Consider the following 18,432-nt stretch of genomic DNA (forward strand, 5'->3'; position numbering starts at 1 on the left):
AGTTTACTGTAAATTTTTTTTATATAGAAGTAATACTAATTTTATCAATTGTTACATTGATACTTTAGGGTTGTTTTTTGTGAAATTGACCCGAGGGTTAATACGAAGTTTTTAGTCCTTATATTTATTTGTTTTAACAGAAATTGCGTTTTTTTATTTAATTTCCAGCACAAACATAATATATGCCAATATTCATCCAGTCACATTATGTGTAAACATTTAATTTTAATTTCTTTAAATTCAACATAATTTGCACATCCACAGACAATGTAATGGAAGCTCCTAATATACCCTTACAAATAAATAATTTCGTATTAATTAAGTATGCAATAACTAAATGAAAAACCAAACAACACATCAACATTAATTAATCTATAACAAACATTAACGTTTATTTTTTATTTTGGTTTTGTTTTTGTGTAAGTCTAAATTATCTGTAATGTTTTTTTTTTGTAATTTAGAAATGACCATTTTGCACTTAGCGGCTTAGCTCTTTACGTTTTCTGGAAGAGATCGCCGTTGCCTCCTATATTACGTTATCAGTAATACCGACTATGTAATTCAACAAAGTTGATAAACAAATAACGTTGATGTGGTATTATTTCGTTTTCTTACATTTCCATCTATAACTAACGTGTGAAAATACACGAAAACATTCCAAGGATTTTATCGTAATTCCCAAAGTCAAACACCCGATCAGAATTAATGAATGTTCACCCACAACACAATAGTCTTCAGCAAATTAATTACAAGGTAATGAAGCAAATTGTGCGTACGGACAATGCATGACCGGAGGTTTTGATAAGGATTGTTATATAACTTTTAACTCTACCACTTTACAGTAAGGTGTATTATTGCTTGAAGGAACAAGGAGAGAGCAATAACCTATCTTCAATAAAAGGTATTAAGTAATATACGGAAGTGTTATCTTCGTTCTGATACTTATAAAGTTATATGTGGGCATATATTAAAACAATCAACTAATTAATAATTTAACATATATAAATCTTTATCGTCTTTAGACGCATAACCGCATTGAAAGCCTCAAATGGTGTAACAACATTACCGAAAGATTGGTGATGTAGGGGTAATCCCAGCACAAGATCCTACAAAGTTATCGCAAAATTCGCCTTTCTATAAAAGGGGATAGATCGCGATATTTCGGTAAAACTAAAAAGATGGTTCAAATCAAGTGTTCCCCATATTCTTATACGCCGCTAAACCTTGGACTATGCGAGCATCCGGAATGCTCTTATAATGTAGTCTTGGAGGCTCAGGATTCCCTAGACAACGAATATGTCAATTCTCAGTGTTATTAGATACTTTCTTATGTTACTCAAAAGGCCGGCATAAGTAACGTAGTAAGACGTTACTTATGCTGGCCTTTTGACGAATGGCCTCATTTCGACCGCGATCGTGAAGAGAGATGCCAAGCATTGCTCGCTCCATGAAACTTATGTAGTCCAATAGAAGTACCATTACAAATTTATTACGTGTGTATTTACCTGATTTAACTTATGTATGGTCTTGGATATAATTTTTTACCTACTGTATTTCAATGTTTCGTAATTGGATATAGCACGGACACTTCACCGAAATGCAAACGTGAAACATTCTAAGTTATCTCGAGTTAGAGATTTTTAAAGAAAACTTAGTGACTTAGCAATCAAGTTTATAAGTGCTTATATAGATAGATAGATAATGATGTTACTAGCTGTTATATGCTGAAAGTTTTTTGCTGTACTAATAATAGACGGCTGTGTTTAAAGACACACTTTTTTAGACGTTCCCCTATATTCTTTAAATAAAAACAAACGCTTTTACCACGTTAAAAGTAGATATGGCCAAATAATGAACTCGATAGCAAATGGTGTTTGGCTTGAGTCAATGAGGTTCCGAATGTAAAAATAAACAAGTGGATGGATTGAATAAAGTTTATGATTTAGTGGTAGTTCAAATCAAATTTCGCTTGGATTTGCTTTTTCCAATGTCAGTTCATTGTAATTTTAAATTACTTAGAGCTTTATACTTAAACCTTTCCCCTTATTCAACAGCCCTAATGCACAAACTCTTTCGTTTCGCTCTGTCAAATTGTGCTTATAATATGTCGAAAAGGGACAAGAGTAACTAGACAGTTAAATCGGTTTAACAATTATGAATCTTATTTTTAGAAGAAGGTGAAGATTGTTTGGATACTAAGATCGATCTTCTTTTGACAGGGGGCATTAAAATAGATCTCTAAAGAACTATTTACAATATACTAAAATGTGCATTCTTTTATTAGTTACTGCAAGTTATTTTGGTAAAAGAGAGACATTAATACTTCAATTTCCTGAATCATTTTATGAAATATTACGTTGAAACGTGAAGAACCGACCCTTGTAATATTACGGAAATACCACTGAAGGCAGCTGGTAGACCAGCTATTGACCCAAATGCACAAATCCAATCAGATTAAAGATAACCTAACCTTGCGGCATCTTAGATCTGACGCATCACAAATAGATTTCCGCATGTAACTGGGTCATTTCTATTTTAATTAAATTTATATTAATACATATAATTTCTTGATTCATTTCGTAATAAGAATATTACTCGTATATATACTAGCGTACCAGACAAACGTCCTGCATGATATTTCAAGCGATTGGGATTTTAAACAAAGTTTGAAAGTTCCAACTGCAGTGCCATCTGCCGGGCTGATTTATGAATCTAAACCATCCAGGCGCCACCCAAATGCATACAAAAAATTCATTCAAATCGGTCCAACACACATGTTGTGTGTCTATGTGTAGAAGCACAGCAGAATTATATATAAATATATATTATACTATAGAAGAAGCCAATAAGTTAATTCTTTCATAAAATAATTCTTTATTTGAATTATAAGCTTGATCGTAAAATAGCGGTGGTCGCATTTTATCGTTAAAGTTTCTTTGAATTTTTCCTCAATATGATGAAATCAACACATTTTTTATTCATATTAATACAATGTACAGCAGTGTTGGCCTAGAGACTTCTGCGTGCGACTCCCACACCTGAGGTCGTAGGTTCGATCCCGGGCTGTGCACAAATGGACGTTCTTTGTGCGCATATAAAATTCGTTCGAACGGTGAAGGAAAACATCGATAGGAAACCGGCTTGACTTTGACCCCAAAAGTCGGTGTTTGTGAGGCACAGAAGGCTGATCATCTACTTGCCTATTTACCACAAATGATCATGAAACCTATACAGAAATCTAAGGCCCAGACCTAAAAAGGTTCAAGCGCCACTAATTTATTTTTAATTGTGTATATATATATTTAACAAAATGTTTGTGTATAGCTGCAAGAATTATACCACCACAAGACGAACAAGCTATCATGACGTCTTGAAGTTATTGATTATAATGTTAAATAGAGTTAAGCCCGTCACAGACTTAGCTATAATATATATTATAGCAAGCTACCACACATTGAGAAATATATATTTTGCCTTCAATAGTAATATGCAATAATGTATATTACGGTATCGCTTGGTGACGTCACAGAAATATATATTATAGCTGTGTGTGCGGTCACGCGAAAATTAGTATAGAAAATATATAGTAATATGCCTAGCCATAAAAATATTAATATATATTATAGCTAAGTCTGTGATGGGCTTTACAAAGAAAAAGCTATATGCTCTTCAGCGCATAACCTAATGATATACAAACATCTACATAGGCAAAGGTTCATTTCAATAATAATTCTCGCTGAAGCCAAATGCACGACAAACTTTCCTCTCAAACTAATTAAGAGGCAAATTGCTGGAAATGATACTCAATTCATATTACATGCATGAAAGCATATTGAAAATTATGTTCATATGATGAGACAATACGTTTTGAATAATTACTTATGGATGGAGAGTAACTGTTCTATAATCTAGTAATACAAAAAATTATTAAGAACTAGATACACTGAAATTCTATGATTATTTAATTAACTTGTTTAACAAAATAAATAATATAATTATACAGCGGTAGTGAAAAATCATAAATATATCTGACGATTATGTGTGTATGTGAATGACAAGTAAACAAGTCAATGAAAAAAGAGGGATGAAGGAAAAAATTATAATAGGGGATTAATTATTTATCGTACCGAGCCAATTGTTTAAATCGTTTCACATTTGTAGTAGGTAAGATTCAAAATAAATCAAATTTATAAGAATATAATGCAAGAAATTATATACAATGTCTGCATTGCATTCTTTATTGACGTTCATAAGAGTACACACCTAAATGAATAAATGATTTTGAATTTGAATTGGTACACAATATTTATTACATTTTCAAGTTATTATTAATCAGTTGGAGCTATGCATTTATTTTATTATACATGGATTACAAAATTTTGTATGTATAATACATGTATACAATAAACTGAGCAGTTAGGATAAGTGTAATATGAAATACATGTTTTTTTTATAGAACCAAACAAACGTGCAGAAGTGCAGACGGCTTATCTGATGATAAGTGTTACCGCCGCTCGCGAATGCGTTTCCGGCCTTAACATTAAAATATTTGCTACTAAGCTGCGATTCAATTCTGAGATATTGTGTTTAAACCCACTAAAATTATTTTTCTATACAGTTCAGCAAGTAACCCTTATTCCTTGTAAAGAAAACAATGATCATCTTTCAGACCAAAAAACTACTTATTTTCAATAAAACAAATGAAACCCACTGAAGTAAGGGACACACCTATACACCAGAGGCTATGACACTACATTTAATAATACATTTTTAAATCAACCACAATATTTGATAAATCACTCTGTGGGAAGCATCATTACAATTTTATTTTACACATTTGAAACCCGAGCCACTGTTTCAAATATTCTGTGGCATATTCCTAATTTCCCAGAATGAAATATAAGCAAACGTATGTAATTGAAACTATCAAAAGAATTTATTATATAGTTTGAATATAATTATATGACAAAACAGACTCATGGCGAGATCTCAACCATGAACACCTTAAAAAGATCTTCATGGATAAATTGAGATCTATTTAGACTTCGAAATTGATTTTCATTTAGTTTTATAATTCAATTGTTTTGTTTGTAAATTAGTAGCGCTACAACCTTTATGTCTGGACCTCAGATTTCTGTATCTGTTTCATGATCATCAATCTAATAGGCAAGTAGGTGATCAGCCTCTTGTATCTCACACCCCGTTGACGTTTTCGTTCTAAGGCAGGCCGGTTTATTCACGATGTTTTCCTTCATAGACCAGTGCCGATAATTTTTGAAACCAAAAAAAATTACAGTAGGATGAAACCCATTAGAAAAGCAGGGGAATATGATCAAAATGAAAGGAAAAATAAATTACGGTCGATCTGAGGTCGGGAAGGGGTAGGGGGGGAGTTTTAAGGGTAAAAAACGGTTTATCTCGATTTCCGGCAAAACTAAAAGTCCTATCGAAGAAAGTTAAGTAAGTAGGGAAGGGGATGACGGGTCTGGGCGTTACTGCATACGATTTTTTGCATTTTCCGAGAAGATTTACTATGGTAATATATATATATTTTTTTACCATAGGAAAGTAGAGATTTCAACGCACTGAAAGCACATCAACTTTTTGAAAAAAGCTGAAATTTTGACGTCAGAATTTTCGATTGAAAATTACGGTGTTTTTTCGATATTAATTCAAAATAAGGTGAAAAAATAAATATTTTTAATCAAATAAATTACAGTATATTTGGGACATAATAAGGTAAGTTTTCACCAAATTTCGTTTAAAAAAATTAATGTTTGTAAAAGATAGAAATAAAAAACCAAAAAGTTGGTTTTTTGAATTTTTCACCTAAATTTTGAGGTTATGTGAAAAATCTGCAAATACAAAAGTTGTAGATCTTTTTATTGCCTACAACTTTGCCATTTAACTTTCTTCGATAGGACTTTTAGTTTTGCCGGAAATCGAGATAAACCGTTTTTTACCCTTAAAACTCCCCCCCCCTACCCCTTCCCGACCTCAGATCGACCGTAATTTATTTTTCCTTTAATTTTGATCATATTCCCCTCCTTTTCTAATGGGTTTCATCCTACTGTAATTTTTTTCACTTTTTATTTATTTTAAAGGCTATCTGCACTGGTCTATCACCGTTCGAGCCAATGTTAAATACGCACATAGGAAGAAAGTCCATAAGTGCATAGCCAGGGATCGAACTTACGACCTCAAGTCGCACGTTGAAGCCACTAAGCCAACATTGATCTAGTTTTGTCTCGTTTAATTTTTTTATTATCTCTTCGTACGTGTTATGTTTGCCGCTTGTCACATTAAAAATTGTATTTTTCTTGCACCAATGTATCAGTGTGTCGGACGTTGGAAAGCTTTTATAAATAAATAAACGATGAAGCTCTTTGAGGCTTATTATGAACGGAGCTGTGAGCTTGACTTCGGAATTTATTCGTGGATTAACTTGCAAATTGTGTACGTGTTGTGAACAGTAAAAGGCAAATGTGTGTAAACAGGATGTCAGCTGCTTATAGGAAATGTGAATCGTTTAAAGGGCGCGTGGTAAGGTTCAAAAAATACTTTGCGTTTATTTAGTATTAACTAGCGGACATATGTTGTCCTGTACACACATTTAAAATACAAAATTTCAAACTTAAAAAGACAATCAAAAACATTTAGTACATTACGGCTTTGTCGAGAAAGATTCCATAGTCTTGTTCTTGGAATTGTTAATAATAATATCGGCACGATAAGCTAATAGAAACTCGAAATAAACAAATCAACCGATCAACTTTAAAACTTCTAACTGTCAAATTTTCAAACATACTTAACCATAGATTACATTTCGTTTAGCTGTCAGTTGCGTTTTGTGTGTCTATGCCTGTCTAGAGACGCCATTTAACCAGGGTTCTAAATAGTGTGACTTAAAGATTAAATTGATGTGTCAGTGGAGGAAGGAAGGTATCTCTTTTACTTTGACCTAAAGGAAGGATTCTCGACCAGTCAAATTGGTGTCGCTACATGGATAATGTTGTTCAGATAAATATAAGTTACGTATTATTTATAATGCGTGTTTAATGAACTACAGTGTAAATTCTTTATAACGAATTTCAAGGGACTGAGCATTTTTATTCGTTATAGAGAGATTTCGTTATACGGACAAAGAGAAACCCAAATTTAACAAATTACGATAATTTATATATATATGTATATAATAGATAAGTGACAATGGTGCGTTTAGTAACTGAGACCAAAAATTTGATGTCTATACCTATATGAAACATTTCTTTGTAATAGAGAGTGGCTGTTGCGTTATAAAGAGCGAATGAATGTATGTGTTTTGTGTTAAATCAAACAAATTAAACTCTTTTTTACGTTATAGAGACTTTTTCGTTATAACGAATAACGAGTGTTATAAAGAGTTTATACGGTATATAAAATAATCTGAATTTATTATAAGTACTTACAAATGTCCCAGCTCATGGGCGATGACAAATGCGCTGGTAAGTCCTTCGTCCCTGTCTATAGCTGCCGAACGCGTTCTAGAGCAGACACCGGCCACGGGAGCGAAGCCCGACGGGCCTCCAAGCTGTGCACGCGTCAGCCATAGAGTGGCGTCCCAACCTGTGCTATCTGGGGAGGTATATTTTGTAGAAGTATCTAATACTATTGATAACAATTGCTGAACGGTTTTTTAAGTATTAAATTTTTTAAAGCTAAAAGCATAAGCGTGGCCCTCTCAGGCAAACCTGGCGCCGTACAGATGAGGCAAAGACAGCCGGAAAGACTTCCAGTGAGGTGGAATATGAGGCTCCGAACGCGATGGAGACTTAGTGTGGCCCCATCTAGGGGTTATAGGAAATCGTCCCAGGATAAGTTATTGTTAAGACACGCTTTTTATAGAATATAGATGTTATACTTATTTTGGCGCGTTAGGGAAGAATTATGAGCGTAAATTTTTACGATGCGCGTGCGCACCGTCACAAAAAACCGACACCCTGAAGGTAGCTATAGTCAACATTTTAGTTTTTTTGTGATATTTAAATAAACTTTATATAACTAGATAATGCGTTATAATAAAACTATCAATGTATTAAATACCTTTTTTTCTACAAACGTAGAATAAAATGTCTAAAAAGGTTTTTATCTTGTTACGTCAAAAAAGTATAACTTCTTACGCGTGTACATAAGAAGACAGACGTTTTTTATTCGTTTTTTTAATGTACAGTTTTGGTTCAAACGCCGTAAATCCCCACAAGTAATAAAGTACTAATGACAAGATTATATTCACTCAAAGAAGGGGTTTTAGAAGCCTTCTGCTCAGCTAATTAAAATCATAATCCTATCAGACTCTAGTATAGTACAATTTTACACGTTTTGTATGCAACAGCTGTTGATATGGTTTACATTGAATTCTCGCTTATCAGTACTTGTTACCCGTTGTACTTAGATAGCTTGATAATAAAATAAAGTTCACTCGAATTTAACAAATTTCAAGAAACTTATCATAGTACTGCTGGGCAGTTTTTGTCTAAATTTAGCTTATTTTAGGGAAAAAAATTTCGTGGTAACAACCACTAGTTAATTAACCATGAATTTTTGAATATGATTCGTAACTCCTGTGGATGGAATAAAATATACTAATACATATTCTTTATACACTGTTTTGTGGTATCTAAGGTGTATTGTGAATCTATTATAAGAGTATTTCTAATATAATATATTATAATTCATTTCTCTTAGTAATTCATTTTGGCATAATAATTAATCGGTCTTCCAATAGACTCTTCATATAATGTCATACAACAGTATTTCGACTTTTGACAAGCCCGAAAAAATACTCGAAACGTCAATATGTACATAATATCGTGTTTATATTCGTTCTCTTTAAATTTTACTCCAGTGAATCAGAGACAATATTAAATCAGTGTTATTGGTAATTTAGTGGTACCCACGTAGTGGGAAATGAGAGAGATGTAGGCAGATAAGTTGGGAGGTTGATATAAAAAAGGTAGCGGGTTGTTTACCCCCCTATTATATATAAAAAAAGAGAACAAAGTGGAAAAATGTAGAGGACGCCTTCATCGAAGGCCACGCTGTAAATAAATACTATTTGCCGGTAGATAAGTATATATATTATATAAGCATTGAAATCTTTTATTTATTTTAATGCCATTTTTAATTATGTCAAATTGTGTTCCCGTCAAAATAGATAGCGTGCTGATAGTGTAGTGTTGTGTATATAGTATTTATGACTGTAAATAGCTAGGAAAGAAATAGAAAAATGAGCAAAAATATTAATAAATATGATATCATAATGTCTTTGATCTTTGAGAAACATTTCAATTATATAAAGATATTAACTGTAGATCCGCCCAGCTTTACGCCGCATATATTCTGTTGCTTGGCGTGAATGGATAAAGTTTTTTTTTTTTGGAAATAGAGCATAGTGTTAATTTGTCAATTAATAATCATTAGAAAGTAGGTTTTAGGTGTATTAGCATACCAGAGAAATCTAAAGAGAAGAAGTGTTTTTAAGCTAATTATTATGTTTCAACGAATAAGTATCGCAATACAGCCAGGAAATGCTGCCAGCATTAAATGTACACTGCCACAGGAACCAAACGTTTGTTTTAATTTTCTACTAATATCAATTTTCAATTATTATTATTACTATGTAGGTTAAGAATATTTTAAATACTGTATATTTGTGTGTTAAAAAAAAGTTTATAAAACAATGTTTGAAAATGGTGAGATTACATACACAAAGGCAATTGTTATTGTCATATAAAATAACATTTTAATCTTCCTAAATAGTAATGCCGTTATTAATAAAAAAATCTGCCTATATTCTATTTCTATACCAAAAAATATTAATATGAGGAAGTACATGGGCTTCGCTTCGTTATTTTAAAATACTCCAGACAAACGCCGACGCAATTTCTATGAGTTAACTAATTATGATTTATAGATCATATAACTTTGCATAAACTGTTCATAAAAATACTTTGTTGTGGCAATTTTATAGTTTCATATTTTAGTGTAAAAATTGTGTGCTTATTACGCTAAGTATATTTTCTATTTGTGTTATGAAAAGTAAGATTCAATTTTTGGATCCCTTGTTTATTGTAATACGATAATAGCAAATATAAAATTTTACAGCTAATAAATATCGGAACGTTTCGCGAATGATAAAATGATTACCGTATAACAAAACATAAATTATTAAAAGCTAAAATTATGCCTTGAAACATGCCGAAATATTGTGTTTAGAAGTTTTAATAACGTACGTACCTGCCGGCAGTTTCATAAGATGTCTATAATTCCATTTATTCACTGCCTCCAGCGACTTCTTAACATTGCCATATTTTATTACTGAATCCTTTTCCTCATAGAGAAACAGTTTGTTGATAACGAGAGTCATGTTCGACTCCAGCGAGTGGTCGTTGAAGATGGCGCTAACCTGAAATCGTTACATAATGGTTTGAAAGTGCACTCGATTTTTTTGTTATATATATAACAGGGGGGCAAACGAGCGGGACGCCCAAAAAGGCCAGTCATCGCAGACCATAGACACGCATTTTTAGTGGATGTGTCGCCGGCCTTTGAGGGAAGAGTAAACTTGAATTTTGAATCGTTGGAGGTCGTATCTCTCAGGAAAGACCTCCGGTAGTCGATTCCACAGTTCGCTAGTTTGAATTCATAATTCTGTAGTCATAGATCAGACAATGATAAGTACATTCATTCATGCGTCGAGTGTTTCATATTTTGATAATATCTTCAAGATTTCTTAATAATTTAATTGCCGTAAAGTAAATAAATTGCATTTATCATATTCTGACCCATGGCCACAGAATTGATTGCAACCATCCACAACGTACTTACAATGTTCATTATAGCGAGGATATAGTGTTTCACCCGTTCCCTCCCGTGGAATTTGACCATTGTATGGTCCGCCACGATCGCCAATTCGAGCCACAGACCTTTTGCGCCTGGAACAATCAACAAACGAAACAATGCATTTTTGCACACCGTTTATGGAACAACACGCAACGGGGACACACCTGAGACCGGTCTCGATACGGGAAGCACATTTCGAAAATGTTCAACGTCGAAGTGGTCACTGTGCCGCGGACGCACGTGCATCGTGGGTGACGGCGGGTCATCCTCGAAGTCTATGTCAAGGTCGATGACCGTATCTCCTGTGAGGTTGTAGGCTGTGGGCCTCTCCGATAGCAACACATCACGGCGTCGCAACACATGACCTCCCTCGGAGCGTTGGTTCGTGGGTTGCAGGACAAAATCCTCACCATCCACTTGCAATAGACCATACAGCTGCCCCCCACATTCAGTCACAGTAACCGCCGATCCTTCTTCATACAATACCCGTCCTTTATAGAACTTGCACTCGTTGTAGTATGGGGAGCGGATCGCTCTATTTTCTTGTAATTCGAGGTGCCATCCGAGGAGGTGTAGATGGTGAATCCTGCTGTGGATGTGGCGGGGTGACCGAGAGCGCGGAAGGAACTCGACAGAGTCTGTGGTAGGACGCCAGGCGGCGGCGCAGACGCACAGCAGTAGCGTGGCTGGCGCGAGGCAGCGCGGCATGGTGTGCGCCGGCGGCGGGCGCATGAGCCGCTGCGCTCACGCATGTACGCACATGGCGGCCGTCTCGCCGCGCGGAAGGTAAACGACTCCGCGGTTTATAGATTGCATTGGACTCGGCTCATGCGTCACTTGTAAACAAAGGGCGTGCGACCGAATTAGTGATCCTTGGTCCAATTTTAAATACTTGTTAGATTGGAGTACTCCATGTTGAATACATAGAATATCTATCTATGTATATTCAAATATGCTGATGTAGTTTTCAAGGAAAAAATATGTGTAAATTGATAGCATACGTAGTTTATTTTGCAGAGTCTAATTTATGGATATATGAGACGGTCGATTAAAACGCGCCACCACTCCAAAAGATACCTTATTCTTGTATGACAAAACATAGGATTTACTATAACATCAAAGTGATATTTTACGAAATCCTTTTTCAAAAAGTCTGCTGTGTAGCATTATTGGGTTTTTAAGTTGAAAGTACGGAACACTGTAGAGTAGTAAGGACCTAACTTAACCCGTTTTTGTTTAAAGCTCGGGCCACATGTGCAAGTTTGGTCGGCAAGGGTGTGATAATAATTCATGACCAAAACTTTAACTTAAATTTTAATTGGGAACACAAATATCCAATGCCATTCTCTAGAAATTAATAACGAAAGGAAAATTGGAGGTATGATGAGATGAGTCATATAAAAACAAAAAAAAATCTAAAAATTAAACAAAAATTTGTTGGGGTGGACAGCCCTTATCACTTAAGGGTTTGAAAGATACATAGTAGCCGATTCTCAGACTTACTGAATATGCATAAAAAATTTCATAAGAATCGGTTGAATCGTTTCGAAGATTATGGGAGCGAAAATTGTGACACGAACATTTTATATATATGTACATAAGAATTCCTCATAATAGAAATTATGAGGAATTCTTGGCGTGGTTTTTTATTAATTAATAATTGGGCAAATGTGTAAATAACATTTGATTATGCAATACATGACGTAACTAGCGAAGGAAGTTGTAAAACTGCGGTGATTGATAAATGTAAAACAAAAATAAATTTCAAAAACTTAGTAGTTGCTCGCGATAGTGATATCAGCTCTGGGGAACGAAATATTTATTAAACGACTTAAAAATGGGGGGGGGGGTTTAGATTTATCCATTCCAATGTGTATAAAAAATGTATTCCATAATAATATAAAAGTGCCTATGTGATACCTAATCTGAAAATGGAAGTGTAATATTTATATTCTTTTTTTTGTAAAATTTATGATTACCATAAATGTCATATATTTTAGAAAATATAACTTGTAACATATACTGTATTAGATATGATGTGGTGAACTTTAATAAATAAATAAACAGAGTTTCATCAAATGTATTAATAGTTTTTGAGATTTTTGTCTCCACGCTATTTTTAAGGGAACGTGTTTTTTTTCACCAGTTCAACCCAGGTTTTTATCGATATTACCAACATACTATATACGGTCAGACCATATTACTTAATTCTATTTAAGGACTATATTACGTAGCAAGAAACCTGCGCGCGCAGGTGAGTGACCGGAATATTGTGAGTGATCGTACTGAGAGTAGCAAATTGATAATTGAAATGTAAGCCCATGCGCACCTAACGGAGACTTTACCATGTCCAGGAATTTATTGTCCCAATTATTATTATTAAATAATAACCAGTTGCGTACCTTTTAGGTCTGGGCCTCAGATTTTTGTATCTATTTCCTTATCATTTGCATTTTCTAATAAGCAAGTAGCGAACAGCCATCTGAGCCTGATACGCGACTTTTTAGGTCCAAGACATGATTACCTCACGAAGTTTTCCCCGTACGTGCGAGTGTTAAATGTCCAATGACAGGCGGGGATTGAACCTACTACCTCTGGGATGAGTCACACGCAGAAGCAACAAGGCCAACACTGTGATAACTGTATAAAACCTGTCTTAAGTTTTATTTTGATGAATAAATATTAAGTAATAACTTTATTGTGTATTAGAATTAAACATATAATACCAAAGTTAACTGTGCGTTGTTGTATGTTATATATTTTTCCTGAATATAGTTATTAACATTTCGTTGCATACAGAAATATAAATACAATTGACATATTCACATGCAAAGGGGGACAATTTCAATAAGCCTATTAAATAGGCACTTTCGAAAGTCAGAATTACAAATTAAGTATTTAAAAAAAATTACTCTCGTTGCCCCTTTCAAAGGTTTCATATGGAGAAGAATGGGCAAGAAGTTCGTACGTATATATACGTACTCTTATGAAATAGTTTTTATAATATTTTGCATACATTGATTTGATTGCATACATTGCCTGGAAGAAATCGCTTGTTAGCGATAAGGCCGCCCGTTGCCTTATAACTTTTTGTAACATGTTTTTTTTGTACTTTTGTTATGTGTATGTTAATAAGGTAATAAAGCATAAATAAATAAATATATGTGAAAAAAACTGTTATACTAAAATAAAACAGGCGCATTGTGTCATAAAAACAAAACAGCAGATAACTAAATTATTATGTAGATACTTGGTGGTCACATACTCACACAAAACATATACAAAAAAAATCAGTGACCCTACAACCTCTTTAGGCCTCAGATTTCTGAATCTATGATCATTTTAAAATCTATTAGGCAAGTAGGTGATCAGCCTCCAGTGTCTGACACACGCCGTCCACTTTTTGGGTCTAAGGCAAGCCGGTTGCCTCACAATGTTTTCCTTCACCGTTCGAGCGAATTTTAAATGCGCACATAGAAAGAAAGTCCATTGGTGTACAGCCGGGGATCGAACCTACGACCTCAGGTATGAGAGTCGCACGCTGAAGCCACTAGGCCAACACTGCTCGTAACACAACATATAGTTTATGACAATTTTTAGTATTTGGATAATTCCACAAAACCATATTTATAATAGTATCATTATACTGTGCCTTATTAAGAAGTCATGGGTTTAATTAAAAACAATTTGTAATGTACAGGCCTCTTTATCTCTCTCTGTGTATTGAAAATTTTACCACAGTATATAGGTCAATGTTAATGAATTTCGCAGTGATTCAATTTGTCAGTGTTCCATCTACTATTGTCGAGGCCACGTTACCTCGTGCGGATATCCTTTTTTTTATGTAATAGGAAGCTAACGGGCAGGAGGCTCATCTGGTATTAAGTGATACACTACTCATAATGCAAGAAGGCTCGTAAGTATTGCCAGCCTATTAAGAATTGGTACGCTCTTTCCTTGAAGGACCCTAAGTCGAATCGGTTCGGAAATACATCAGTGGGCAGCTGGAAGGGAGGAAAGGTTAGCTTTCAGCATACAGCTTATTTCAGTTTTATATAACAGAGTGATTTCTTTGAAGTCCAGACTTTTATTATTCAGAAAACACATGAACAGGAGGTTCATCTGATGTTAAGTGCTGTTAATTGTTAAGCCAATTATAAGGTTCAGTACGTTTTTTCTTGAAGGACCATAAGTCGAATTGTTCCGGAATTACTTCAGTGGCCAGCTGATTCCACATAGTGCGTGGCCAAAAACTGCCTTAAAAGCTCAGTTGTGGAACGACGGACGTCGAGGTGATACGGGTGGAATTGCATATCCCTCGACGTTCCATGATGAAGCTACAGGTACACATCCGAACAGCTTTTTCCTTCTAGAGTGTTCACTCTGCATAGTATACTACATAGTATACTTCATATGCCTCTAGTAAAAAATAACCTGGTTGGTTACTGCAAAAGTTCAGTACACTGTGGCGTCTATGATCTCATATAGTCTCCACAAAAGGAGGAGTTCTTGTTTCAACGCATATTTATGATACGCCGTATACGTTATTTCGCTTCTTTGCACAAACAAGGACCGTTTTTTCTATAAAAATCATTAGACACAGCTTTAAATAGCGATGACCTTGCCTCACAAATGAGCATATCTTATGAACAGTCATTGTACACCGTATGTGACTATTGACACATTTTAAAAATGGAATTGTCAATGATATCGTCTGTTATCTACTTGTTGTCGAACATAGTGCTTTAATTTACCACAGTCAAGTAGTTTTCTTTGACTAAATATATGTATAATGTTGTTTCCAGTACAAAATGTAGACTAAAGGATTTTTATTTTTTAGTATATGTAGGTATTTTATCGAAGAAATATGTTTTATATTGTCATGCAACGAAGTGTTAATAAATAAATAAATATATATAAGTGTGTTAGATATATATATTATAAATGTGTATATGAATAAGTATGTTAGGTATTTTTTTGAAGAATTGAATATGATTCTTGTAAATAAATAGTTATCCTAATGATTGATTAACGGTTTGCTGTAAACCGTTTTCGTATTTAGTTTAAGTGCGGATGTACCTTAATCGATGTCCCAGAATAAATTCAAAACTATATCATTATTATTATTATTTTTTAAATTATGAATTAGGTTTCGCAGTCTTGCATTCTTCACAACTATATTGTTTACTCTTTTCTTTAATAAGGGTAGCCTGGAAGAGATCGCATAGTAGCGTCCCCCGTGAATTAATAAAATGCTTAAGAGAGACTATTAAAAAGGACACAGACGCATATATGTGTTTGTCTATTGCGTTTCCTTTCCGTGCGTCCTTTGCGTGTAAAAAATTCAAAATTCCTAGGATTAATTTGTACTTTTCTTGAATTGCGACGTGACGTCATGGATGTTGTACATAATGTAATACATAACAATATTCATACGGATTTGTAAAATTTATATCCACTGTAGTACACGTTTGACTAGAAATAAATATCCATTTTACACGTCTGTCTCACGTTTCTGTTCATCGTTTAATGGTCCTGTTAACAGAATATGTCGGGCTTATACGTACGTACAATAAAACTGTGATGAAAAATGACTCGGTGAACATTTTCAGCAACCCCATACTGTCGCCGAGTCGTTTTAAAAACCTGGCTGTCTTAATTATTTGCTATTGTTGTTTTCATTTGCTTTGTTATATTCCTACCTAATTGCTATTAATGTATTTCGATTGTATATTCGTGGATACTTGGCGGATCCATGCGACTTCTTCGATACAAAAAACCCCCTCAGGAGTTCTGCCTTGCGATTCTATTACTCACTTTTCGAACTCACACAGCGGTTTTCGCAGCGGCGGTCGCGCTCAAATCAGTCGTGAAGCAGTCATTTTATGATTTGGCATTCTGATAAGGAGGAAGCTTGTATTGTGTATTGTTTATCATAATGCCAAAACGTAAAATGACTGCTTTACGACTGATTTGAGCGCAACCGCCGCTGTGAAAACCGCCGTGTGAGTTACAGAATCGCAAGGCTGTGCTGCGATATGACAGGCTAAGGAAGTTGCAAGGATCTGGTCAGCGCTCCGCTTTCTTAAGTTCTCATGGCATTTTCACACTTGTTTATCTTTTTTATAACATTAACCATAAGTACATAAATGTTATGGCGGTACCATCAAAAGTTCGCATGGTCTACCACTCATAATGGCGTGTAAATTTATGTTAAAAAAAGATCGACGAGGATTGGATAAGTATTTAAATAAGTATTTTATTTTAACATATAATATACTAGATACAAAAACTTTCTTTGCCCTACGCTTTTTCTTCTTCAGAGGATTTTTCATCTTAAACCACTTTCTTAATAATGATTTCAAACTTTATACATTCAACTAGCTGATCCGGCAAACGTCGTTTTGCCATGTATGTATTAAAATAAAAAAAATAGGGGTTGATCGTAGAGGGGTGAAAATTAGGGGTTGTACGTATTTTTAATGCTGTATCATAAAAAAATTAAAATTAAAATTATCTAAAAATTAAAAAAAAAGTTAGGGGTGGACTGGACTACCCTTAACATTTAGGGGGATGAAAAATAAATGTTGTCCGATTCTCAGACATACTCAACATGCACACAAAATTTCATGAGAATCGGTCAAGCCGTTTCGGAGGAGTTTAACTACAAACACCGCGACACGAGAATTTTATATATTAGATAACAATCTTAAACAACATCCACATCTCCTATACTGAAACGGAAAATATTCTTAGTGTTCAGTGTGTTAAATATGTATCAAAATAATGTTTATGTACTATTAGTGACATCTAGTTTGTTATAAAGAAAGTACTCATTTGTGGGTCTATGTATGATTGTCATTGAATTAAAGTTAGTCTGTCAACGTCCACCGTTGTTTCATTATTATAGGTTATGGGCCCAGACCCGTTTTTAAGTGTATTATGGAAGTTTAAAGTATTATCTTTATCCATACTGCTATAATAATGTCGGTGAATTATATAGCCAACGTCCCAAAGTTGAAGGGTCGTGAAAACTATGACGACTGGTGTTTTGCGGTGCAAAATGTTTTGGTGCTAGAAAACATGGCGGATAAAATCAAGACACAGCTATCAGCATCGGCGTCGGCGAGTGATATTGAAAGTGATGCTAAAGCCAAAGCAAAATTGATATTAACAATCGATACATCTTTATATGTTCATATCAAGCAGGCAGCTACGGCATATGATTTATGGTCTACGCTTAAACATATGTATGATGATTCCGGCTACATGAGGAAGATTAGTCTACTGAGAAACCTCATTAACATTCGGCTAGAAAACTGTGAGTCAATGGCACAGTATGTTACTCAAATTGTAGAAACGGGCCAGCGACTTCGAGGAACAGGATTCAGTATAACCGATGAGTGGATTGGAGCATTAATGTTAGCGGGATTGACCGAAAAATATGCGCCTATGATAATGGCCATTGAGCATTCTGGAATTGAGGTTAGTGCAGATATTGTAAAAACAAAATTGGTAGACATGTGTGCTGATGATTATGTTGGTACTACA

The 18,432-nt window shown here is 34.5% G+C and overlaps 1 protein-coding gene across 1 annotated transcript in view; it reads right to left on the minus strand.

Annotated features, from left to right (window-relative positions):
- The window catches only part of LOC125063468 (A disintegrin and metalloproteinase with thrombospondin motifs 3-like), a 64,128-nt gene extending 52,481 nt beyond the window's left edge, over nt 1–11,647 (minus strand). Inside the window, exons 1-4 of the mRNA XM_047669926.1 lie at nt 11,046–11,647; nt 10,867–10,973; nt 10,276–10,444; nt 7,449–7,614 (exon numbers count right to left, since the gene is read on the minus strand). Of these exons, the coding sequence (XP_047525882.1) occupies nt 7,449–7,614; nt 10,276–10,444; nt 10,867–10,973; nt 11,046–11,613 (1,010 nt within the window). The 5' untranslated portion in view covers nt 11,614–11,647. The remainder of the gene's footprint in view (nt 1–7,448; nt 7,615–10,275; nt 10,445–10,866; nt 10,974–11,045) is intronic.
- Between the last annotated feature and the right edge of the window lie 6,785 nt (nt 11,648–18,432).

Source organism: Pieris napi, chromosome 3, assembly GCF_905475465.1.
Source record: "Pieris napi chromosome 3, ilPieNapi1.2, whole genome shotgun sequence".
Taxonomy (NCBI): domain Eukaryota; kingdom Metazoa; phylum Arthropoda; class Insecta; order Lepidoptera; family Pieridae; genus Pieris; species Pieris napi.